The sequence below is a fragment of the Castor canadensis genome, chromosome 9, assembly GCF_047511655.1.
Source record: "Castor canadensis chromosome 9, mCasCan1.hap1v2, whole genome shotgun sequence".
Classification (NCBI taxonomy): domain Eukaryota; kingdom Metazoa; phylum Chordata; class Mammalia; order Rodentia; family Castoridae; genus Castor; species Castor canadensis.
In genome coordinates this window covers 64218461-64243760 of record NC_133394.1, presented here as the reverse complement: position 1 = coordinate 64243760, position 25300 = coordinate 64218461, and the positions used below count along the sequence as shown (strand labels likewise).

Genomic DNA, 25300 nt, shown 5'->3' with positions numbered 1-25300 from the left:
GACCTCAACCTGCACTGCATTACAGCATGGCACGTTTTCTCGCTCCGTTCCTCAGCAGACCTTTAGGGTCATTTCCCTAGCATGGGTTCAGTGAATAGCACTGTGTTCATCATGGTCATGCAGGTGTGTCGGTTTCATATTGGCTTAGGGTCCTTTTGCTGCACTCATGGGGGACGTCTCCCTGTATCATCTGGTGCTTCACTCTTTGGCGGGAAGAGAAATGTCCGCCCTGCTTCCCATCATGATTTTCATGGTTCAAGTTGACACAGGGTGTGTGCAAGTGTCACTGCCTGGTGGAATCTGGGTGAGCATTTGTGTCTCTCAGCATGGGTCCGGAGACTTTCCCCTGATGTGATTCAGTCAATGTTTAGGTGACTCAGATTTATTCTGTGATCACACTTCTCCCGTTCCGTGTGAACTGAGTAGGAAGAGGGCATGCCCGCGAGGAAACTCACACACAGACAGGCAAACACTCCCAGAGTAACCGTGTTTCGATGCTCCTTCTCGACCCAACTCTACTGACAAGAGCATGGACGATGCTGTGTGAGGATGTGAGTGGGTGGGAAGTTGTAAAAGCAGGAAAGTTTGGCAGGTTGCACGTTTACCATATGAACACCGTGCAGGCGGTGGAGTGGTGGTGCCCTGGTGTCCTTTGCGTGCCTCTGAGCTCAGAGGAGGGCGGTCTTCAGCTCCGTGAGATATGCCCTGCCAGGAAGTGGGAAGGGAGAAGTTGGCCATGTGCGACGTGTGGTGGCAGTGAGTCAGGACAGTGGAGCAAGGGGATGCCTGTTTGTGAGATCGGCGGCCACGCTGCCATAGGTCGTGGCTGCGACCATGCTAGGCTCACTTGCGCCCCGACCCACCCTGCCCCACAGCCCTCTGTGCCTGTTCCATTCTTGGCTCCTGGCCAGTCCCGTGAAAATGCCCGAGGGTGTGTGAGTGGGAGTTTGGGGTGGCAGATGGGAGGATTGCCCCGCCACATTCAGGGCACATGTGGTTGTCTGGCCATTCCAGTAGCCCATCATACCCTGATGCTGTCTGCCCGCCCCTCTAGCCATGCTCTTGGCCCGGCATGGGTCCTACCTGGCCTTGCCGGTGTCCCGGTGCCCGTTTCTTGGCCTGAGTTCAGCCAAGCACAGTTTGGGGCTCCGCGTGGCATGGCCGAGGCTGCTTGAAGGGGTCGGCAGCGGCTGTCGTGCTTCTGTGCCGGCAGCTCCAGCAGTAGTGGTGGCAAAAACTCGCTTGCAGTACTACACTGGGGGTCGAGCCTGCCGAGTCCAAGATGGAGTCGCAGGTGGAGACGGAGGCGACCTCTGAAGACATCCTTGGTGAGTTTCCCGGGTCCCTTGGGATGTCTGCAGTTGGGCCGCTGAGAAAGTGGGGAGGACACGAAGAGGGCTTCCACAGGAAGGCCCAGTGATTAGTGGGTCCCCTGGTGGAAAGGTGCGGAGGGAGTCAGGGATGCTGGAAAGGCTGGGGTTTCCACTTTTGGCAAGATGTGGTAAGAAGCATAACTTAGAAGCCCAGAAGCCCATTTCACGTACAAGAAGTTTTATTTTACTACACTCGGATGACTTCCTTCATCACATATGGATCTATTCCAAGGTGAGTTGGGGACGGTGGCGATCTCCTGGAGTGTAGCATGCAGGTGCTGGGAGCAAAGAGGAGAGGGTTTGATGTCGTGGGAGTGTGGGGGATGCTTGGAAAGAATCAGTGGTGGAATTTTGAAAACTTAGGGGAGACCTACGCATTGGGGAAAGAGGGCAGGCCTGAGCAGGTTCCTTGGCTGGTGGGTTTGAGTGAGGTGAGGCAGGTGCCCTAGCCCTGATCTGTGAAGTGCTGTGTTTGTGCACAGCAGACAGAGGCAGTTTTGGGCAAAGGATCCCACCAAGCCTCCCTCCCAGCCTCCTGGGCTGGCCCTGGCTGTCAAGGGCCCTGCAGGGAGTTGAGGGAGGGTGGGGGGGTGGGGTAGGGGAGTGGATGGCAGGTGGAGGGAGGTGGGCCCCTACAGAGCTGGGGGGGCGGAGCTGGGCTCCAGATCCCCGCAGGCCACCCAAGCCTCGGGGACTCCTGGAGAAATGCACAGAAGAGGAGGGTGCCTGGCGCTCTTGCTCTGGGAGATCGGCGGTGGGTCCTTCCAGGTAGGCCACGTCCCGGTGGATGTAACAATTACCCCTCCCCTCCATGTAGCTGGGCTCTCCGCCCTGCTTGAAGATGTCTTCTGACAGGCTTGTCTTTTTTAGGCTGCCTGCCGGCCACCTGCGAAAGTCCCCCCTGGAGCCTTCACCACCCTGAGCGGCCAGGCATCGTGGGCGCGCACGCGTGCACACACAGAGTACCTGAGAACTGACCAGCCTCGCAGGTGAGTGAGTAAGGGGACCCGGCCTGATGGGCTGAAGTAGCCACGGCTTAGGCCCTCAGCACTGTGCAGAGGGCCACTGCGGGAGGAAGTTCGGGCAGCTCGGTGTGCCAGCGCCACCGCCACTGGGTGACCCCTGCTGGCGGGAAGGCTCCTGCACCCGCTGGGTCAGTGGCAAACTTCACTAGTGGCCAGGCCGGGATGGAGGCAGCGAGGTAGGTACTTCAACGCGGCTTGCTTTCGGCCATGGGTTTGTGTCAAGTTCCCCAGTATTCGGTATTCAGAAGCCTGTCAACCTTCAGGTGAGTTCCCTCTCCTAGCTTGCTTGTTTGCCTGCTTGCTGGCTTTTGGGCTTGCCTTGGCCTGGCTTGTGTTGGGTGCCTGGGCTCCCTGGGCTCTTGTTCCAAAGGGCAGGAGGCATTGGTCTTGTTTGCCTTGCTCTGTAGTCTGTCCGTGTTTCTAACGGGCTTGGAAAGCTGGGTGAACGGTGAAACTGACTTGACTTTGCTTCTTGGCACAGTTCTGACTTTGGATAAGATGTGTTGGTTTGTGTGAGGGGCAGAGAAATGGGTTTGCGATCAGGGCCAGGCATTTTGTAGCTTGGCTGTGTATTCTTGCAGGGGAACCCCTTAGACCTTTTAGGGTCATGTTAATTTCTCCCAGACACCTTTCTTTCTTTCTTTATGCATTTGGGTCTTTGTGTATTTCTGTAACTCGGTAGGTAGTTGTAAACGTATTTGTGGTCCTAGGTGTATATAGGTATGTATTCATTGACTGGGTTCTCCGAGGAAGGTTGGTTTGGTATTTTCGGGCGAGGGACTCTCCCTTTGGGCCTGGGCAATCATGGACAGTGACCGTCCTCCCGACCACTCCGTGCTGCCTGGGAAGCTGTGGGGAAAGGCGCCTGCTGCCACACGCAGCAAGTTTTCTCCTGGAGCTTAAGCTAGCAAGGTTTTGGCCTCAGACCCCTTGAACTGTGATCCTGCCTTTTGTCTGCCTTCTGGGTGTCTGGGATTCTAGGCGTGAGACCCTGCAGGGGACTTGTTGGATTTTAGAAGGAGAGTGTTGCCCTGTAGCTCATGCTGACCTGGTAGCTGGGGTCCCCCTGTCTCAGCCCCACAAGGGCAGGAATGACATGTGTGCGCCCTCCTCGCTGGCTTTAGGTGTGTTTTGTGCTTCGGTAGCTTAGTTTGTTACTTTGTTGTTTTTCACTGGGATAGATTCTGTGTGTAGGGTGTGTGTCGTGGGGGTGTGGGTGTGATCCATTTTAAAAATTCTAAATCGGGCTGGCCTGTGGGGTCCACTGGTTTGACTGTCCCCCCGCCCCCTTAGGGTTCCCCTAGGGCCCGACTTAAGGCAGTGGTCTGGCCGGAAGCATCTCTTTTCTCTTTCTCACACGTGTATGCAGTGCAGTCCCTCTGGCATATAGCCTTCTCTACTCACCCTCATTCACCCTCCCCCATGCCACAAGCACCCGACCACACACAGGCTGTACCTACTGGACAGACCTGTCTTCCTGATGAAGGTTAATGTGAGTATACCAAGGGCTTCCTCACTGTTTCCCTGCAGGGAGTCCACCTCACCTCTTTGTGGTCACCTCCTCACCTTGCTCTCCCTTACCCTCTGACCTCCTGCTCTGGAGTTTTCAGGACTTAGAATTCCTATGCTGCTCCTAGACTCTCCGAGCAGGGTTGTTTCTTTGAACCTTATCCCGGATGCTCTCCCTCCTTTTTCCTTGGCCTCCCCCCTCCCTCGCCCGTGATGTCCAAACAATGTTCTTTGCTTTAACTTCCTGAAGTGCGCATTTCCATTCCTTCTTCTCTAGATGTTCATAGAATCCACTGTCAGCACTGTGGAAGAAGCAGTGGGTACATTCCTGACCCCCCGGGCCCCAAGACCCCCTGTCTCCTGGGTATTTCAGGCTTCCAAAATGTGTGCTTAAATGGTAGTTTTCATTTAGTTCCCCCAATGTGCGTGTTAATTCATCCTTCCCTGGATTTTCATAGTCGAAATCATGGTCACTGGTCTTGAAGAAGCAGTGAAGGTACATTTGAGTCATGGTGCCCTAACCCCTGTGGTTCATTAGTTTTGGGATAATTTAGTTTTTTAAGTTCCCTATATATTCTTGTTATCAGTCCTTTGTCTGATGTGTAGCGGGCAAATATTTTCTCCCACTCTGTGGGTGTTCTCTTCAGTTTAGAGACCATTTTTTTTGATGAACAGAAGCTTTTTAGTTTTATGAGATCCCATTTATCTATGCTATCTCTTAGTTGCTGTGCTGCAGGGGTTCCATTGAGAAAGTTCTGGCCTATACCTACTAATTCCAGAGTATTTCCTATTCTTTCCTGTTTCAACTTTAGAGTTTGTGCTCTGATATTTAGATCCTTGATCCATTTTGAGTTAATATTGGTATAGGGTGATATACACAGATGTAGTTTCAGTTTTTTTGCAGACTGCTAACCAGTTTTCCCATCAGTTTATGTTGAAGAGGCTGCAATTTCTCCATCGTATATTTTTAGCTCCTTTGTCAAAGACAAGTTGGTTATAGTAGTCTGGCTTCATATCTGTGTCCTCTATTCTCTACCACTGGTCTTCCTGTCTGTTTTTGTGCCAGTACCATGCTGTTTTTATTGTTATTGCTTTTTAATATAGTTTGAAGTCAGGTATTGTGATACCTCCTGCATTGTTCTTTTGACTGAGTATTGCCTTGGCTATTCGTGGCCTCTTGTGTTTCCATATAAATTTCACGGTAGATTTTTCAATCTCTAATGAATGTCATTGGAATTTTGATGTGAATTGCATTAAACATGTAGATTACTTTTGACAGTATAGACATTTTTACTATGTTGATTCTACCAATCCATCAGCATGGGAAGTCTCTCCACTTTCTATAGTCTTCCTCAATCTCTTTCTTCAGAAGTTTATAGTTTTCCTTGTAGACGTCATTCACATCGTTTGTTAGGTTTACTCCCAGGTATTTGATTTTTTTTGAGGCTATTGTAAATGGAATCATTTTCATACATTCTTTTTCAGTTTGCTCATTGTTAGTGTATAGAAATGCTAATGATTTTACTATGTTGATTTTATATCCTGCTACCTTTCTATAGCTATTGATGATGTCCAGAAGCTTCTGAGTAGATTTTTTTGGGTCTTTAAGGTATACGATCATGTCATCTGCAAATAGGGATATTTTGACAGTTTCTTTACCTTTTTGTATTCATTTTATTCCTTCTTCTTGCCTAATTGCTTTTGCTAAGAATTCCAGTACTATGTTGAATAGGAGTGCAGATAGTGGGCATCCTTGTCTGGGTCCTGATTTTAGAGGGAATGGTTTCAGTTTTTCTCCATTAAGTATAATGCTGGCTGTAGGTTTGTCATATATAGCTTTTATAATGTTGAGGTACTTTCCTTCTATTCCTAGTTTTCTTAGAGCTTTTATCATGAAATGGTGTTGGATGTTGTCAAAGGCTTTTTCTGCATCTATTGAGATGATCAAGTGGTTTTTGTCTTTGCTTCTGTTACTGTGGTTTATTACGTTTATTGATTTTCGTATGTTGAACCACTCCTGCATCCCTGGGATGAAGCCTACCTGGTCGTGGTGAATAATCTTTTTGATGTGTTGTTGAGTTCGGTTTGCCATTATTTTGTTGAGGATTTTTGCATCAATATTCAGTAAGGAGATTGGCCTCTAGTTCTCCTTTTTGGAGGTGTCTTTGCCTCGTTTTGGGATAAGTGTAATACTGGCCTCATAAAATGTGTTTGGCAGTATTCCTCCACTTTTTATTTCATGGAACAGTTTAAGGTGGGTTGGTATCAGTTCTTCTTTAAAGGTCTGATAGAATTCAGCAGAGAATCCATCAGGTCCTGGACTTTTCTTTTTGGGGAGAGTCTTGATTGCTGCTTCAATTTCATTTTGTGTTACAGATCTATTCAGGTGATTAATTTCCTCTTGGTTCAGTTTTGGATGATCATATGTGTCTTGAAATCTGTCCATTTCTTTAAGATTTTCAAATTTTTTGAATATAGGTTCTCAAAGTAGTCTCTGATGATTTCCTGGACTTCCATGGTGTTTGTTATTATCTCCCTTTTTGCATTTCTGATTCTACTAATTTGGGTTTTTTCTCTCCTCATTTTAGTCAGGTTTGCCAGGGGTCTATTGATCTTGTTTATTTTTTCAAAGAACCAACTTTTTGTTTCATTAATTCTTTGTATGGTTTTTTTTGGTATCTATTTCATTGATTTCAGCTCTCATTTTTATTATTTCTCTCCTATTTGTTTTGCGATTTGCTTGTTCTTGTTTTTCTAGGAGTTTGAGATGTATCATTAGGTCATTGATTTGGGATCTTTCAATCTTTTTAATATATGCACTCATGGCTATAAACTTTCCTCGCAGGACTGCCTTAGTTGTGTCCCATAGGTTCCGGTAGGTTGTGTTTTCATTTTCATTGACTTCCAGGAACTTTTTAATTTCCTCTTTTATTTCATCCATGATCCATTCTTCATTAAGTAATGAGGTATTTAGTTTTCAGCTATTTGCATGTTTTTTGTCTTTACTTTTGATGTTGAGTTCTACTTTTACTGCATTGTGATCAGATAGTATGCATGGTATAATTTGTATTTTCTTATATTAGCTGAGGCTTGATTTGTACCCTAGGATATGATCTATTTTGGAGAAGGTGCCATGGGCTGCTGAGAAGAATGTGTACTGTGTAGAAGCTGGATGAAATGTTCTGTAGATATCAACTAGGTCCACTTGATCTATTGTATATTTTAGTTCTTGGATTTCTTTATTGATTTTTTGTTTGGATGACCTATCTATTGATGATAATGGGGTGTTAAAGTCTCCCACAACCACTGTGTTGGCGTTTATATATGCTTTAAGCCTTTCAGGGTATGTTTGATGAAATTGGGTGCGTTGACATTGGGTGCATACAGGTTGATGATTAGTATTTCCTTTTGGTCTATTTCTCCTTTTATTAGTATGGAATGGCCTTCTTTATCTCATTTGATCAATGTAGGTTTGAAGTCTACTTTGTCATAGATAAGTATTGCTACTTCTGCCTGTTTTTGGGGGCCATTGGCTTGGTAAATCTTCTTCCAGCCTTTTATCCTAAGCCTATGCTTATTTCTTTCGGTGAGATGGTTCTCCTGTAAGCAACAAATTGTTGGATCTTCCCTTTTAATCCATTTCATCAAGCATTGCCTTTTGATGGGTGAATTAAGTCCATTAACATTAAGTGTTAGTATTGATAGGTGTGTGGTGATTCCTGTCATTTAGTTGTCTTAGTTGTTTGAAGGTTTGATTGTGTGTACCTAAGTTGAGGTTACTCACTACTGTCTTGCTTTTTCTTTTCCTGTAGTTTGGTGCTGCCTGTGTTTTCATGGCTAAGTTGGGTTTCACTTTATGTGTGCAGAATCCCTTGAAAAATCTTTCATAGTGGTGGCTTTGTGGTGACATATTCTTTTAGTTTCTGCTTATCATAGAAGACTTTTATTGCTCCATCTATTTTGAATGATAGTTTTGCTGGGTAGAGTATCCTGGGGTTGAAGTTATTTTCATTCAGTGCCCAGAAGATCTCACCCCATGCTCTTCTTGCTTTTAATGTTTCTGTTGAGAAGTCTGCTGTGATTTTGATGAGTTTACCTTTGTATGTTACTTGTTTTTTCTTTCATACAGCCTTCAATATTCTTTCCTTAGTTTCTGAACTTGTTGTTTTAATGATGATATGTCGTGGGGTAGTTCTATTTTGATCTGGTCTGTTTGGTGTCCTGGAAGCCTCTTGCATCTGTATGGGAATATCTTTCTCTAGATTTGGGAAATTTTCCATTATTATTTTGTTAAATATATTACGCATTCCCTTTGCTTGCACCTCTTCTCCTTCTTCGATGCCTATGATTCTCAAGTTTTGTCTTTTGATGGAATTGGTGAGTTCTTGCATTTTCTTTTTACAGGTCTTGAGTTGTTTAATTAATAGTTCTTTGGTTTTTCCTTTAATTACCATTTCATCTTCAAGTTCTGACATTCTGTCTTCTGTTTGTTCTATTCTGGTGGATTGGCCTCCCTTATTTTTTCAGGTCTGTTTCATTCTTTTTTCTGAGGTTTTCTATATCCTGTGTAGTTTCCTCTTTAATGTTGTCTATTTTTGTCCTGAGTTCATTTATCCATTTATTCATTGTGTTCTCTCTTTCACTTTGGTGTTTATACAGTGCTTCTGTGGTTTTCTTTATTTCTTCTTTTGCTTTTTCAAATCCTCTGTTTTTGTTGTCTTGGAATTTCTTGAGTGTCTCATGTACATTTTGGTTGACCCTATCCAGTATCATCTCTATAAAATTCTCATTGAGTACCTGTAATATGTCTTCTTTTAAATTATTCTTGTGGGCTTCATTGGGTCCTTTTGCATAATTTATCTTCATTTTGTTGTAGTCTGGATCTGAGTATCTGTTTTCTTCATTCCCCTCTGGTTCTGGTACTAATTTTTTGCTGTCGGGAAACTGGTCTCCCTGTTTTTTTCTGTCTTCCCGTCACTGTCTTTGGTGTTGTTACTGTCCCTGTACTGTGTGCAATTAAGTATTTTCTAGCTTGTAATAATAACAATATTAATATTTACAATGGAAGGGTGAGCAGAGATGGAAAGCAAGAAGTTCAAGGAAAGGGAAAAGCAAAAACAGATGAGAAGGAGAAAACAGAACAAGGAATCAGACAAGAATATTTCAAAGGTATAAACAGGGAGCGTTAGTGTACTAATTGACAGTAAGCTGAACAGGCATTAAAGAGAGAGAGGATTGAAAACAAAAAATAAAAAAAAGATAATAAAAATAAAAAATAGGTAAATGAAAGAAATATCTATATATAAAAATAAATAAAATTAAATAAAATGAAAATTAGAAATTTTTTTTTAAAAAGCCAAAAAGCCAAAACACCAAAAAACCTCCAAGTTCAAATGCAATGACGTTTCAGTCTTAATAATTTGGGTGTCCGTCTCAATCTCCAATCCTGGCGATGGTGCCTCAGATGTTCTGTCTCATCAAAGGGGACGCATAAAGTAGAACAAAACTACACACACACACACACACACACACACACACACACACAGAAAAACCCCACCAAGTGTCCCAAGTTCAAATGCAATACAGTTTCAGTAAGTTTTTCAGCATGCAGGTGTAATTCGGTTGTTCTCTCATCAAAGGTAGGGAGGAAAAAAAAAACACAAAAAAGAGTCTGGAGACAGTTCTGAGAATTGTATCTGCAGCTGTGGCTTGCCTGCCCACTGCTTTCAGCCTGCTGTTGCTGGAGGTGTTATTTATGCAGATCTCTGGGGTGAGCTTAGCACTAACATGGCCCTGCAGGTGTTGTTTACTCAGAGTTTTCCTGTGAGCCTCTGCTACAAGCTTTCCCCTTTCCAAGCACTGGGAAAGGTGACACTGCACCCACATTCTCAGGCCCGCATGTTTATTTACAGTTCATGAGGGAAGTGGGTCTTCCCCCCTCTCCTGTGCAGTTTTCCTCCCACCACCACTTTTGCAGGCTTTCCTGCTCCTGATTACTGGGCAGTGCTGCTGCTCCTGCCAACCGCCATATTTGTTTACAGCTCAGGTGGGAACTGGGTCTTCCCTCCTCTCCTGTGTTTTTGGTCACTGTCCCAATTCCTGGCACAAACCTCATAAAACTGATAGTATTTCCTGAGCATCAAGAGTACATTTTGATATTTCCAAGCATAGCTGAGTTTATGCTGATGAAAGGACTTATTAGGAGGTGGGGCAGGTGGAGAGACTCACAATAATTCAAGATGGCGGTTGGCACTGGAAAACCCAACCAGGTTATTAGAGGGTTAGAACTTTCAAATCCAGCTCCAACCTCTGTGGAGAGAGAGAAGTTGGAGACTGAATTCAGTCACCAACGGTCAATGATTTAAGCAATCACACCTATATTAGGAAACCTCAGTAAAAGTCAGAAAATAAGCTTAGTGGAACTTTTGAGTTGATGAATTTAACAGTGTGCTGGGATGGTGGTGTGCAGAAGGCAGCCAGAAGCTCTTTGCCCTGTCCTTTCTTCCATTTGTTTGTCTCTGAGTTGAAACTGGAAGTATAGTTGTTTCCTGAGTTGTGAGTCATTCTACCAAATTACCAGAACTGAGATGGTCACGGGAATCACTATGTTTTAGTCAGCATGGAGGAAATGCCAGTTGCCTGGAATCCCACATGGGGCTGGAAAGTGAAGATATGGCAGTCTTGCTTGACTGAGCACTTAAAATATAGGGTTTGCTGTGACTTTAGGTAATTAGTGTCAGAACCAACTTCCTCCCCCAATCTGGTATTGGAGAACTGAGAATAGATAATCAGTTTTGTTTGGAAAATCGAACAAGGTCTCAACATGAACATCTATGGTATTCTTGTCAAAAGGGCCTGTTTTGAATCAATTCAGGAAGGACATTCTACAAAATAACTGGCCTGTACTCTTCAAAAATATCTAAATCAAGAAAGATAATGAAACATTTAGTAAAAATATGTCTCCAACCTATTAAACCATTAAAAAATAGTAAACATTTATTACTTATATACATGAGATAGGAAAAGAAAGGGAGACAGTGGTGGGGAGAGGAAGAGGGACAGAAAGAGGCAGAGGAGGAGAGAGAGGAGAGACAGGTAGGAAATAATAAAAAAATGGGGCAAAAGATAAACAAGCAGAGAATACAGAGAAGGGGTATATGGAAATTCCTTATACTCATCTTGCAAGTTTTCTGTGAACTTTAAATTATATCAAAATAACAATGACAGAAAACTAAAAATGAAAGAGCACAGAGGCCTTGTCAAGTAAGGCTCATTTTCTCCCACAGAATGGCATTTTTAAGATAAGGCCTAAAAGAGGGAGGGGGTATGGCTAAAGTGGTTCAGTGCCTGCCAAGAAAACAGGAGGCCATGAGTTCAAATCCAAGTACTGGCCCTTCCCCAGAAAGAGGTAACACCCCAAAGTAATGAGAACACTTAACCAGCACAAATACAGACGTTCACAAACTGTTCCCCAGGGCACAGTTACCACATGAGAGATTAGTAGATTTATCTAAAACAAAACAATTGCTAGTGTTGTTTTATTAAAATTTAATTTCCAAAAAATTCAAAAGTTCATTTGAGACAGTTCATATTCCTTTAGGAAAGTGTCTTGACAAATATTTGAGGTAGAAAGTGAGACCTGAAGGTGAGAGGAGGTGTGGATTTGTTTCTCTGGAAAGAGAATGAGAGGGAAGAAGTAGAGCAGAAGGAATAGTAACCAAACGGTGATGGAAGCTGTGGTGTGACTTCCCTAACACCATCTATGTTCTCTCTCTAGAAATCATGTACACAGGAAGTGACTACCCTGCAGAAACAGGAATCCGAGTTTCACATTCCAGTTAATTTGGGCAAGGTGGGTGTGTTTTAATAAATTAAGTCCTTACAACATAGAAAATCTTGGAGAGGTTTAAAACTTTGTTAGGATATGGAACAAAAGTTCAAGCCCATCTCATGTAGGTATTGACTGATACATAGTTTTTCATTTAGACGAGAGACACCAAAACACATGATGTGTCTTACTATTATGACAATATATCTTATTATTAAGTTAAAGTCTTCTCATGCATGTTAATATTTTATCTTCTTATTAATTTATGTTCTGATATCTTATTATTAATAAGTGCCCTGCACATTCAAGAAGTTGCATGAAGTCCAGGCCTAGTGGTGCACATCTGTAATCCTAGCTACTTTGCAGGAGGTGTAAGTAGGAGAATCACAGTCCAAGGTCAGCCCTGGGCAAAAACATCAAGACCCTATCTGAAAAGCAGCAAAGGTAAAAAGGCTTCAGAGGTGGGGTGGCTCAAGTGGTAGAGTTCCTATCTTGCAAGCACAAGGCCCTGAGTTCAAACCCTAGTACACCAAAGGAAGAAGGGAGGAACCAGAGGAAAGAGAGACCGAGAGTAAAGTCAAAACTTTAAAGAGAGAGAGAGAGAGAGGGAAAGGAAGAAAGAGACAGAAAGAAGAAAGAAGGACTGATTGGCTGATTCAGGAGATGAAAAGAAGAAACATCAATCAGTGTACCCATAGCACTTACTAACTAAGCATATGGATGGATAATGTTTGTGATCTTTAGAATCACTGATCGAAGCTGAGGTTCTTATCTTACACTTTAAATAGGCAAATGTGATATTTTATCAGTAATAAGATAACTGTATTTTCAAATGTGTCATTATATATCATTTTCTGTTATAAAGTTTTAAAAACTGAATCAAATACTGATAATGTCTTACAACTAATATATCTGTGAAGCTATGTTTTTAATTCTCAGCTTTAATTTGAATGTTATATTTCATGGCCACCTCTAGGTTTTTTGCCATTATAACCTTTAACAGTGCGCTGTGGCCAAATACTGCTATAGAATGTCACTTTTCCAGATGTATGGTTAAAGAGGCAGGGCTTAGAAAACATTAGGATGTATTTCACATTCTGAAGACTTTCACCAAAGGCTACGTATGAGACACTATTTAGATTATTCAAATGATGTGGGAGGCTGAGTGATGAATAATCCGTTAGCCAACTGACTTCCACTGCTAATACCAGTGTAAATTAGATCACAATGTAAATTAGAACTAAGATCAGCCCCACAATTCAGGATGAAATTCTTGGATGTGAATAACTTCTGTGTGGCCACTAGAAACACAGAGCAAGAGTGCAAGGGTGAAGCAGCCATAAAGCAGAATCGACAGGCAAAGAGGCTTCACCCTGGGAGCAGTGAAAATAAAGGACACTAACTGCTCTAGACAGCAGTACAAGAATGAAACCATTGTCAACTGCAAAACAAAAAAATACACTGTCAAAACTTTAAAGACAGTAAGAAGGTTTAATAAAATGCATGTGCATGAAGACTGGTCAGGGCTGGAGACACGTAGGACCACGCAGATAAATGAAGGCTTTCTCAGCAAAGATGAAGAATATTTATGGTCCTACTGCAATTGGGAATATGGTGCCATTGAAAAGTGGAAACTCAGCTGTCACCTAAGATAGGAAGGGAATTCTGCAAACTTGGCAGTAATCCTTCAGCTGTGTCCTTAATCCCCCTCTTGAGTCTGCTACAGTGCAACGTCACTACAGCACTCAAAGGGGTCAGGAGATTGCTCCATGAAGACCTGTGAATTTTTCAGAGAATCAGAATCAAAAAACTACTTACACAGAGTGCATTCATAAAATGTGTCTCAGGAGTTAACCCTACCTAAGCTATTCTAGCTCACAACCCTGCCTCTCAGTGTTCCTCACCAGGATCATTCTTCATTCACCCACTTCACACCTGAGTCATCCTCCTCTTTTCACCTTACTTCCATCTCCTATTACCTGTCATGATCTGTGGATTTGACTTCTTCATCTGAAATCTACTCCTTCTTTTTGATCTTTCAGGCCAGTCCAGGTCAGGCCCTCGCTTCTCATACTTGGACTATTAAAATAACATTTTATCCTCCCAGCATCTAGTGTTTTTCCTTATAACTCATTTTATCACTGAGAAAGATGAAAATGTACCTTTCTAAAGCACAGTTTAAATCATACTAGTAACTCTTCAAAACTTCTTCAGTTACTCCTCCTGGCTCTCAATCAAATATATATTTCCTGGCTTGGCACTCAAGACCCAAGTAATTTGCTAGCTGGGCACCCACAGCCCTTCAGTGTCTATTCTGATTCTGATGTACACATTTCCACAGTTCAACCTTCTCGACTCTTCTTCAAACTTCCCTTTATATCTGGATCTCGCCAGGCACACGTCTTTTTCATTCAAAGTTTACATATTCTTCAATAACTGCCTCCTCAACAAACATTGCTTCCTCAACAAAACCTTTCTCCATCACCCTGACGTGATGTCACATCCCGTTTCTCTAATCCTTGGCTGTGAGGACAGCTCCATAAAATTTGCAGAAGGTCATGTAGAAATAGCACAGATATGGAAATGTATAGTCATCAGATAAAAAGATGACAGAATACTCTACGAGATGAATTATCTTCACATTGCCATTAAGGAAAGAACAAGGTACGATTTCCCACAGGTTTATATCCTCGACCAAATCACCAGGGAAGGAGCATGGCATTTGAAAGGTAGGAATTCTAACTGTACATTTAAATAAGTATGAATTATTACACCTCAGTTTTAAAATCCAAAATCCACATTATCCACAATTGCCGTCCAATGCCCTAGCCATATCACCCTCAACTCTGCCTGCCTCTGCTACCTCTGTCCCCTACTTACCTCATACGCATCTTTGATGTTCAGGGGCTCACCCAGTGCTGCCACATGCCCCACAATGCCTTTGTTCCACTCTAGGCATATACAATTGTTGGAAGCTTCTTCTAGTGTTGAACCTTCAGCAACATCAAAGAGGCGGCTGATCAGAAACTTGTCATTAGAGCTGTCCTCACAGACAAGGAACAGGGAATAGTGGTCAGCAGAGATAAGTCCGTGGATATGCAAGAAAATTTTGTGACACAAGGCTGTGACATCCAAATGACTAGAAATGTCTTTCACTAATTCCAAGAGTCTTGAGCACTGGTCCCCTTCATTACTATCAAACCTTGTGGGGGTTAGAGGCATCTGCTCCTTCTTTTCTGAGTCCAAAAGGAAGCTCACAGTTCCCTCAGAATCCTTGACCACAATGGGTCTAAGGGGCCAGTCAAACTCTGAGGCAGAAATTTTCCTGGTTGGTGTACCAGGGGCACTGCTCTCTGCATGAGGACTCTGTGGCAAAGGGCAAGGACAAGACTTGGTGTGGCTTTGAACGCCTTCCTTGCACACAGGGATGGAGTGAACTCTCTCAGCAAACCATGCATTGACCATTTCTCTGCAGAACAGAACATGCAGACACATAAGTTACTTGAGGAAGAAGAGTCTACCCTGAAAGCTGCCCAAAATCCTTCTAGTGCAGGGGTATAGTCACTCTCCATACTTAGGAGCTGTAGAAAAATAACATTATCATCTCGGCAGACGGCAATTTGTTTATCCAACAAATTTTAAAATGCATTTAGCCTTTGTTTAAAGTTCCTTTTCCATGTGGCAAAGGAAATACAAGAGCACTCACCACAGTACTGTTTCTACAGCAAAGCTAAGCAGCAATATAATACCACTAAAAGATGCTGACAGATACATCATGGTGCATTTATACAGTGAGAAAAACAACGGTTATAGGTACCAAGTGGTATAGGGTGTGCAAGGCCCTGGGTTCATGTGAACATGTCTGATGTAAGGGTATAAAGGAACAGATGGGATTCAAGAAACCTGGATGGAATTTTTGCTTGACGGGTTTTAGTTTTTTTCAGATAGAGTCTCAGTATGTATACCAGGCTGGCTTAGAACTTTCAGCCCTCCTGCCTTGATCTCCTGAGTGCTGAGATTACAGGAGTTAGTGGCCTGCTGGTAGCTCTGGCCAAACAAATCACTTCTATGGCTTAAGGATTGGATTCGTATTTACCCTTCTCTTCCTTGAAGCTAGGTGATTTTGTAACTTTACCCAATTACTGATATTAGAGGGAGAACATTTTACTTAATCCTGGTGAGGCAGTCATTAACAAACCAACTTCTAAATTATGATGCTAGGAATTCCAAGATGGCGGCTAGAGGTAGGAAGCAGAAAGCGACCCTCCTATAGTGAAATCTTGGAGAGACGCTGGAGACACACTTTGCAGGCATAATCACCGAGAAAAGGCATAACTTTGACCCCTCCACATCTCCAGGTGGCACAGAGAATCTCCACTTCACGTTAAACGGAGAACCGAGGAGGCCCCCCGGGGCCGCCAGTGGCCGGCGCCCATACGGCTTGGGAAGACGCGGACCAGGTGAGCTTCGCGGTACCACGGTAGCCCCACAGACAAGCCTGGGCCAGAGCAGCATAGCCCCCTGGACAGACTGACCTCCACCCGGGAAAAAAAGATAAACTGAGTACTAAGCAATAAGAACAGTTAAGACACGCTGGAAAGAGGGTGGGGCGCCCTGAGCGCTGAAGATTGGGGGAAGGGAACCCTTCCTGGGACTGTAAATAAACGAGCCGGGCAGGCCGGAGAGGCTCTGGCGGGAGCGGGGCGCGCCCAGCAACCAGGAGCGGGGACGCTTGTGAGAGGAGGGAAGACCCACTTCCCACGTGAACTGTAAATAAACACGCAGGCCTGACAACGCGGGGCAGTGGCACCTTTCCCAGTGCTTGGAAAGGGGAAAGGCTGTAGCAGAGGCTGCCGCACAGGAGAACTCTGAGCAAACAAAGCCTGTGGGACCAGGTGAGTGCTAAGCTCACCCCAGAGATCTGCATAAATAATGCCTCCAGCTACAGGCTGAGAGCAGCAGGCAGGCAAACCACAGTTGCAGATACCACTCTCAGAACTGTCTCCAGACGCTTTTTTTTCTTTTTCTCCCTACCTTTGATGAGAGAACAACCGAATTACACCTGCAAGCCGAAAAACTTACTGAAACTGTATTGCATTTGAACTGGGGACACTTGGTGGGGCTTTTTTTTTTTTTCTTCTGTGTGTGTGTGTGAGTGTAGTTTTGTTCTACTTTATGCATCCCCTTTGATGAGACAACTACAGAACAACATCTGAGGCACCAACTCCAGGACTGGAGATTAAGACGGACATCCAAATTATTAAGACTGAAATTGCATTGCATATAAACTTGGAAGTTTTTTGGTTTTTTTTTTTTAATTTCCTATTTTCCATTTTATTTTAATTCATTTTTATAAATAGATATTATTTTCATATACTTATTTTTAATTTTTTTTATCTTTGATTTTCAATCCTCTCTCTGTCACTCTATTGTCTGTTCAGCTTACTGTCGATTAGTACACTAACACTCCCTGTTTATACCTTTGAAACTCTCTTGTCTGATACCTTGTTCTGCTTTCTCCCTCTTGTCTGTATATTTGTTTTCCCCTTTTCTTTAACCTCTTGCTTTCCATCTCAGCTCACTCTTCCATTCTCAATATTACCATTGTTATTATTACAAGCTAGAAAATACTTAATTACACACAGTACAGGGACAGTAACAACACCAAGGACAATGACGGGAAGACAGAAAAAACAAGGAAACCAGATTCCCCACAACAAAAAATTAGTACAGGAACCAGAGGGGAATGAAGAGAACAGAAACTCAGAGCCAGACTCCAACAAAATGAAGATAAACTATGCCAAAGGACCCAATGAAGCCTACAAGAATAATTTAAAAGAAGACATACTACAAGTACTCAATGAGAATTTTATAGAGATGATACTGGATAGGGTCAACCAAAATGTACAGGAGACACTCAAGAAATTCCAAGACAATAAAAATAGAGAATTTGAAAAAGCAAAAGAAGAAATAAAGGAAACCATAGAAGCACTGTATAAACACCAAAGTGAAAGAGAGAACACAATGAATAAATGGATAAATGAACTCAGGACAAAAATAGACAACAATAAAGAAGAAAACAGCCAGGATATGGAAAACCTCAGAAAAAAGAACGAAACAGAACTGCAAAACAAAACGGAAGGCCAATCCAGCAGAATAGAACAAACAGAAGACAGAATCTCAGAACTTGAAGATGAAATGGTAATTAAAGGAAAAACTGAAGAACTATTAATTAAACAACTCAAGACCTGTGAAAAGAAAATGCAAGAACTCACCGACTCCATCAAAAGACCAAACTTGAGAATCATGGGCATCGAAGAAGGAGAAGAGGTGCAAGCGAAGGGAATGCGTAATATATTCAACAAAATAATAACGGAAAATTTCCCAAATCTAGAGAAAGATATTCCCATACACATGCAAGAGGCCTCCAGGACACCAAACAGACCAGATCAAAATAGAACTACTCCACGACATATCATCATTAAAACAACAAGTTCAGAAACTAAGGAAAGAATATTGAAGGCTGCAAGAGAGAAAAAACAAGTAACATACAAAGGTAAACCCATCAAAATCACAGCAGACTTCTCAACAGAAACATTAAAAGCAAGAAGAGCGTGGGGTGAGATCTTCCGGGCACTGAATGAAAATAACTTCAACCCCAGGATACTCTACCCAGCAAAGCTATCATTCAAAATAGATGGAGCAATAAAAGTCTTCCATGATAAGCAGAAACTAAAACAATATGTGACCACAAAGCCACCATTACAAAAGATTCTTCAAGGGATCCTGCACACAGAAAGTGACACTCAACTTAACCATGAAAAGGCAGGCAGCACCAAACCACAGGATAAGAAAAAGCAAGACAGTAGAGAGTAACATCAAGTTAGGTACACACACTCAAACCTTCAAACAACTAAGATAACTAAATGGCAGGAATCACCACATACCTATCAGTACTAACACTTAATGTTAATGGACTTAATTCACCCATCAAAAGACACCGTTTGACAAAATGGATTAAAAAAGAAGATCCAACAATTTGTTGCTTACAGGAGACTCATCTCACCGACAAAAATAAGCATATGCTTAGGATGAAAGGCTGGAAGAAGATTTACCAAGCCAATGGCCCCCCAAAACAAGCAGAAGTAGCAATACTTATCTCTGACAAAGTAGACTTCAAACCTACATTGATCAAACGAGATAAAGAAGGACATTCCATACTAATAAAAGGGGAAATAGACCAAAAGGAAATAATAATCATCAATCTGTATGCACCCAATGTCAACACACCCAATTTCATCAAACATACCCTGAAAGACCTAAAAGCATATATAAACGCCAACACAGTGGTTGTGGGAGACTTTAACACTCCATTATCATCAATAGATAGGTCATCCAAACAAAAACTTAATAAAGAAATCCAAGATCTAAAATATGCAATAGATCAAGTGGACCTAGTAGATGTCTACAGAACATTTCATCCAACCTCTACACAATATACATTCTTCTCAGCAGCCCATGGAACCTTCTCCAAAATAGATCATATCCTAGGGCACAAAGCAAGCCTCAGCAAATATAAGAAAATAGAAATAATACCATGCATACTATCTGACCACAATGCAGTAAAAGTAGAACTCAACAACAAAAGTAAAGACAAAAAACATGCAAACAGCTGGAAACTAAATAACTCATTACTTAATGAAGAATGGATCATCGATGCAATAAAAGAGGAAATTAAAAAGTTCCTAGAAGTCAATGAAAATGAAAACACAACCTACCGGAACCTATGGGACACAGCTCAGGCAGTCTTGAGAGGAAAGTTTATAGCCATGTGTGCATATATTAAAAAGATTGAAAGATCCCAAATCAATGACCTAATGATACATCTCAAACTCCTAGAAAAACAAGAACAAGCAAATCCCAAAACAAATAGAAGGAGAGAAATAATAAAAATACGAGCTGAAATCAACGAAATAGAAACCAAAAAAACCATACAAAGAATTAATGAAACAAAAAGTTGGTTCTTTGAAAAAATAAACAAGATCGATAGACCCCTGGCAAACCTGACTAAAATGAGGAGAGAAAAAACCCAAATTAGTAGAATTAGGAATGCAAAAGGGGAGATAACAACAAACACCATGGAAGTCCAGGAAATCATCAGAGACTACTTTGAGAACCTATATTCAAATAAATTTGAAAATCTAAAAGAAATGGACAGATTTCTAGATACATATGACCATCCAAAACTGAACCAAGAGGACATTAATCACCTGAATAGACCTATAACACAAAATGAAATTGAAGCAGCAATCAAGAGTCTCCCCAAAAAGAAAAGTCCAGGACCTGATGGATTCTCTGCTGAATTCTATCAGACCTTTAAAGAAGAACTGATACCAACCCTCCTTAAACTGTTCCATGAAATAGAAAGGGAAGGAAAACTGCCAAACACATTTTATGAAGACAGTATTACACTTATCCCAAAACCAGGCAAAGACACCTCCAAAAAGGAGAACTAGAGGCCAATCTCCTTAATGAACATTGATGCAAAAATCCTCAACAAAATAATGGCAAATCGAATTCAGCAACACATCAAAAAGATTATTCACCACGACCAGGTAGGCTTCATCCCAGGGATGCAGGGGTGGTTCAACGTACGAAAATCAATAAACGTAATAAACCACATTAACAGAAGCGAAGACAAAAACCACTTGATCATCTCAATAGATGCAGAAAAAGCCTTTGATAAGATCCAACATCATTTCATGATAAAAGCTCTAAGAAAAGTAGGAATAGAAGGAAAGTACCTCAACATTATAAAAGCTATATATGACAAACCTACAGCCAGCATTATACTTAACGGAGAAAAATTAAAATCATTTCCTCTAAAATGAGGAACCAGACAAGGATGCCCACTATCTCCACTCCTATTCAACATAGTACTGGAATTCCTAGCCACAGCAATTAGGCAAGAAGAAGGAATAAAAGGAATACAAATAGGTAAAGAAACTGTCAAAATATCCCTATTTGCAGACGACATGATCCTATACCTTAAAGACCCAAAAAACTCTACTCAGAAGCTTCTAGACATCATCAATAGCTATAGCAAGGTAGCAGGATATAAAATCAACATAGAAAAATCATTAGCATTTCTATACACTAACAATGAGCAAACGGAAAAAGAATGTATGAAAACAATTCCATTTACAATAGCCTCCAAAAAAATCAAATACCTAGGTGTAAACCTAACAAAAGATGTGAAAGACCTCTACAAGGAAAACTATACACTTCTGAAGAAAGAGATTGAGGAAGACTATAGAAAGTGGAGAGATCTCCCATGCTCATGGATTGGTAGAATCAACATAGTAAAAATGTCTATACTGCCAAAAGTAATCTACATGTTTAATGCAATTCCCATCAAAATTCCAATGACATTCATTAAAGACATTGAAAAATCTACTGTGAAATTTATATGGAAACACAAGAGGCCACGAATAGCCAAGGCAATACTCAGTCAAAAGAACAATGCAGGAGGTATCACAATACCTGACTTCAAACTATATTACAAAGCAATAACAATAAAAACAGCATGGTACTGGTACAAAAACAGACATGAAGACCAGTGGAACAGAATAGAGGACCCAGATATGAAGCCACACAACAAAACCAACTTATCTTTGACAAAGGAGCTAAAAATATACGATGGAGAAATAGCAGCCTCTTCAACAAAAACTGTTGGGAAAACTGGTTAGCAGTCTGCAAAAAACTGAAACTAGATCCATGTATATCACCCTATACCAAGATTAACTCAAAATGGATCAAGGATCTTAATATCAGACCCCAAACTCTTAAGTTGATACAAGAAAGAGTAGGAAATACTCTGGAGTTAGTAGGTATAGGTAAGAACTTTCTCAATGAAACCCCAGCAGCACAGCAACTAAGAGATAGCATAGATAAATGGGACCTCATAAAACTAAAAAGCTTCTGTACATCAAAAGAAATGGTCTCTAAACTGAAGAGAACACCCACAGAGTGGGAGAAAATATTTGCCAATTATACATCAGACAAAGGACTGATAACCAGAATATACAGGGAACTTAAAAAACTAAATTCTCCCAAAACTAATGAACCAATAAAGAAATGGGCATGTGAACTAAACAGAACTTTCTCAAAAGAAGAAATTCAAATGGCCAGAAAACACATGAAAAAATGCTCACCATCTCTAGCCATAAAGGAAATGCAAATTAAAACCACACTAAGATTCCACCTCACCCCTGTTAGAATAGCCATCATCAGCAACACCACCAACAACAGGTGTTGGCGAGGATGCGGGGGAAAAAGGAACCCTCTTACACTGTTGGTGGGAATGTAGACTAGTACAACCACTCTGGAAAAAAATTTGGAGGCTACTTAAAAAGCTGGATATCGATCTACCATTTGATCCAGCAATACCACTCTTGGGGATATACCCAAAAGACTGTTACTCCAGAGGCACCTGCACATCCATGTTTATTGCGGCACTATTCACAATAGCCAAGTTATGGAAACAGCCAAGATGCCCCAGCACTGACGAATGGATTAAGAAAATGTGGTATCTATACACAATGGAATTTTATGCAGCCATGAAGAAAAATGAAATGTTATCATTCGCTGGTAAATGGATGGAATTGGAGAACATCATTCTGAGTGAGGTTAGCCTAGCCCAAAAGACCAAAAATCGTATGTTCTCCCTCATATGTGGACATTAGATCAAGGGCAAACACAACAAGGGGATTGGACTATGAGCACATGATAAAAGCGAGAGCACATAAGGAAGGGGTGAGGATAGGTAAGACACCTAAAAAACTAGCTAGCATTTGTTGCCCTTAATGCAGAGAAACTAAAGCAGATACCTTAAAGCAACTGAGGCCAATAGGAAAAGGGGACCAGGAACTAGAGAAAAGGTTAGATCAAAAAGAATTAACCTAGAAGGTAACACCCACGCACAGGAAATCAATGTGAGTCAATGCCCTGTATAGCTATCCTTATCTCAACCAGCAAAACCCCTTGTTCCTTCCTATTATTGCTTATACTCTCTCTACAACAAAATTAGAGATAAGGGCAAAATAGTTTCTGCTGGGTATTGAGGGGGGGGAGCAGGAGGGGGTGGAGTGGGTGGTAAGGGAGGGGGTGGGGGCAGGGGGGAGAAATGAACCAAGCCTTGTATGCACATATGAATAATAAAAGAAAAATGAAAAAAAAAAAAATAAATTATGACGCTAACTTAAATGTCTGAAGCAAACCCATTTTATTTGTCCATGGCAAAACCAGGAATCAAACTCAGGTCTCCCATTCCCATAACTATGGCTTACAAGAAAATCAACTATCTCAGAACATTAATTCCTGTCACAAAGAAAGCAGTGCATCAGTCTCTCTGATTTTGAAAGTCAAAATCAAAATCAAATAGAGAAGGCATAGAGAGAATAACATCTTTCCCAATAACACATTCCCTAATTTAAATCTTTACGAAGGATCACAAACAACAGTACACCACAACAGTGAGGTAAAAAATAGTATGTCAAAGGATTCAGAAAGCAAAGATTCTTGAGAACACATCCTTTAAAAACATCTAACTGAATCCCGACATATATGGGTCATGTTTTATAAATCAAAAGCAATGTACTGAAAAGAATGGATAATGAATGTGTCTGACATAAGAGTCACTCTAAGTGTTGCTAGATTTAGCAAACAAAAAAGAACATCCAGCGAAAACTGAGTTTCAGGTAAACAATGAATAACTTTTTAATGTAAGTGGTATGCAAAAGTCAAATTTAACTGGGAATATTCTATTTTTTTCTGGCCATCCCAGTCATTCCACATTGTTTTTTCTAACTAAAATTACTGGTGAAAAGACAATGAAGGAAAGGTAAAATCTATGCAGCACACTAATGGGTTGTAGGCTATCAAATTACTAATTTTAATACTGAAACAGCACAGAGGATGACTGCCCTGTGGTCTTGCACATAATTGGACCTTTTTGAAAGTTCTTAGATTAATAATCTGTTGAAAAACTAGAAGCAAAACTAGAGCATAAAATCCTCTCTAGAATCAAGCTCTTTTATTTTGCTCTCAAAATTATGCACATAATATGTTTCACAAGAGGGAAGAAATCAACCGTTATCTTCTTATAAAAGGCTAAGTTATTACTTGCTAAAAGTTGGGATTACAACGGTCCAAGAGGCTGTTTTCAGCAGTGAGTCCTGGATTCTTTGCATTTGCTTCTTCCTTTGAGTTTCAATTTCATCCTAGATAAAAAGAGGAAATGCCAAAAGTTCCAATCTCTTTGTGAAGTGTAATGTAGTATCTTTAGCAGGTTATAAAGTCAAGAATCCCAAGTCAGCAAGCAGAGGATAATCTAGTTCCAGCAGATGAAATGCTGAACCATCACAACTTCTCTGAGGTCAAGTCCATCCATGGCAACAGTGGCTTTGGTATCAACATCCCATGAAGACCTCACAGCAGCTCACATTATCAACAGTCCACGAGGTGGTTCTTGGATAAGACCATTCAAATTCTTTTTGCCTCTCAACTTCCTTATTTTAAAACAGGGTGAAAAATCTCCTGACTCCTTTATTCACAACAAACACAAATTTAAAAAAAAATGCATATGGAAGCACTTCAAATCTCCCCTCCCTAAAAGTCAAAATCAAATATTAGCAGAGAAGGAAAAAGAAAGTAAGCTCACTACAATGAGATTTTGCTATTTCCCGCACCCTTTGTGCCTGTTCCCATGGAGATGAATGCCTGGGGTACAGAGCAGTGGCTGTACAGCTCCTCTTAAAGTTCAACTACAGGGATCAGAGAAAGGATGACAGTATTGGGTGTGGTGATCCATATCTATAATTCTAGCTATTAGGGAGGCAGGAGGATCACAAGACCCCATCTCAAAAACAATACAAACAAATGGACTGAGAGTATGGCTCAAGTAATAAAGCACTTGTGTTGCATGTGTGAGGCCCTATGTTTAATCCCAGTACAGGGAAAAAAAAAGTGAAAAGGCTGTGTCTGGTACATGCCCACATGCAGGGGAACCAACTGGGTGGCCCAGGCTAGCTGCATGCACCAAGAGCATTCAATGTCCTCTGCCAGAGCAGATACCTCAGAATGCCATCCTTTGCAGACTTCCTCTAAATTTTCTTCTAAAAAAGGAGTATAAATTGCATCATTACCATCTGAGCAAAAACAATGAAAAAGAAACAAGTTCCTCTGAGGTAATTTTTATTCTTTGCCACAAGCACTAATAATTTAGGGTACAACTTTCACATATAGGCATCCTCGCTAACTGCCTTGCAAACCTGGAACCCCTCAGAAAGCATAGGGCATCGACACTGTCAGCTGATTTAACTTTCACAAGGATGCTAATGAAAGACAAGCCAGAAAGCCTTGGCCAAGTGAATGCAATGAAAACTGAAGCCAAGAATTTATAATCAATGACAAGACCCTGACGTTTAACATCCCATCCCAATGGTTCCCTTTTCTCATCCAAATCTGTTTCATTATCCTCCACTCACTTACTTCCTACCTTACTT

At 41.5% G+C, this 25300-nt stretch overlaps 1 protein-coding gene across 4 annotated transcripts in view; it reads right to left on the bottom strand.

The window, feature by feature from the left end:
* Positions 1 to 25300, bottom strand: part of LOC109678504 (cGMP-specific 3',5'-cyclic phosphodiesterase-like) — a 76939-nt gene that overhangs the window by 41020 nt on the left and 10619 nt on the right. For 2 of the 4 annotated variants that reach the window (XM_074041706.1, XM_074041703.1), the window contains exons 2-3: positions 14616 to 15204; positions 13213 to 13512 (exon numbers count right to left, since the gene is read on the bottom strand). In XM_074041706.1, coding sequence (XP_073897807.1) covers positions 13456 to 13512; positions 14616 to 15200 — 642 coding nt within the window. In that variant the 5' untranslated portion in view covers positions 15201 to 15204 and the 3' untranslated portion in view covers positions 13213 to 13455. Of the gene's footprint in view, positions 1 to 13212; positions 13513 to 14615; positions 15205 to 25300 lie in introns of those variants that run through there. The other 2 variants (XM_074041704.1, XM_074041705.1) reach the window with 1 other exon arrangement.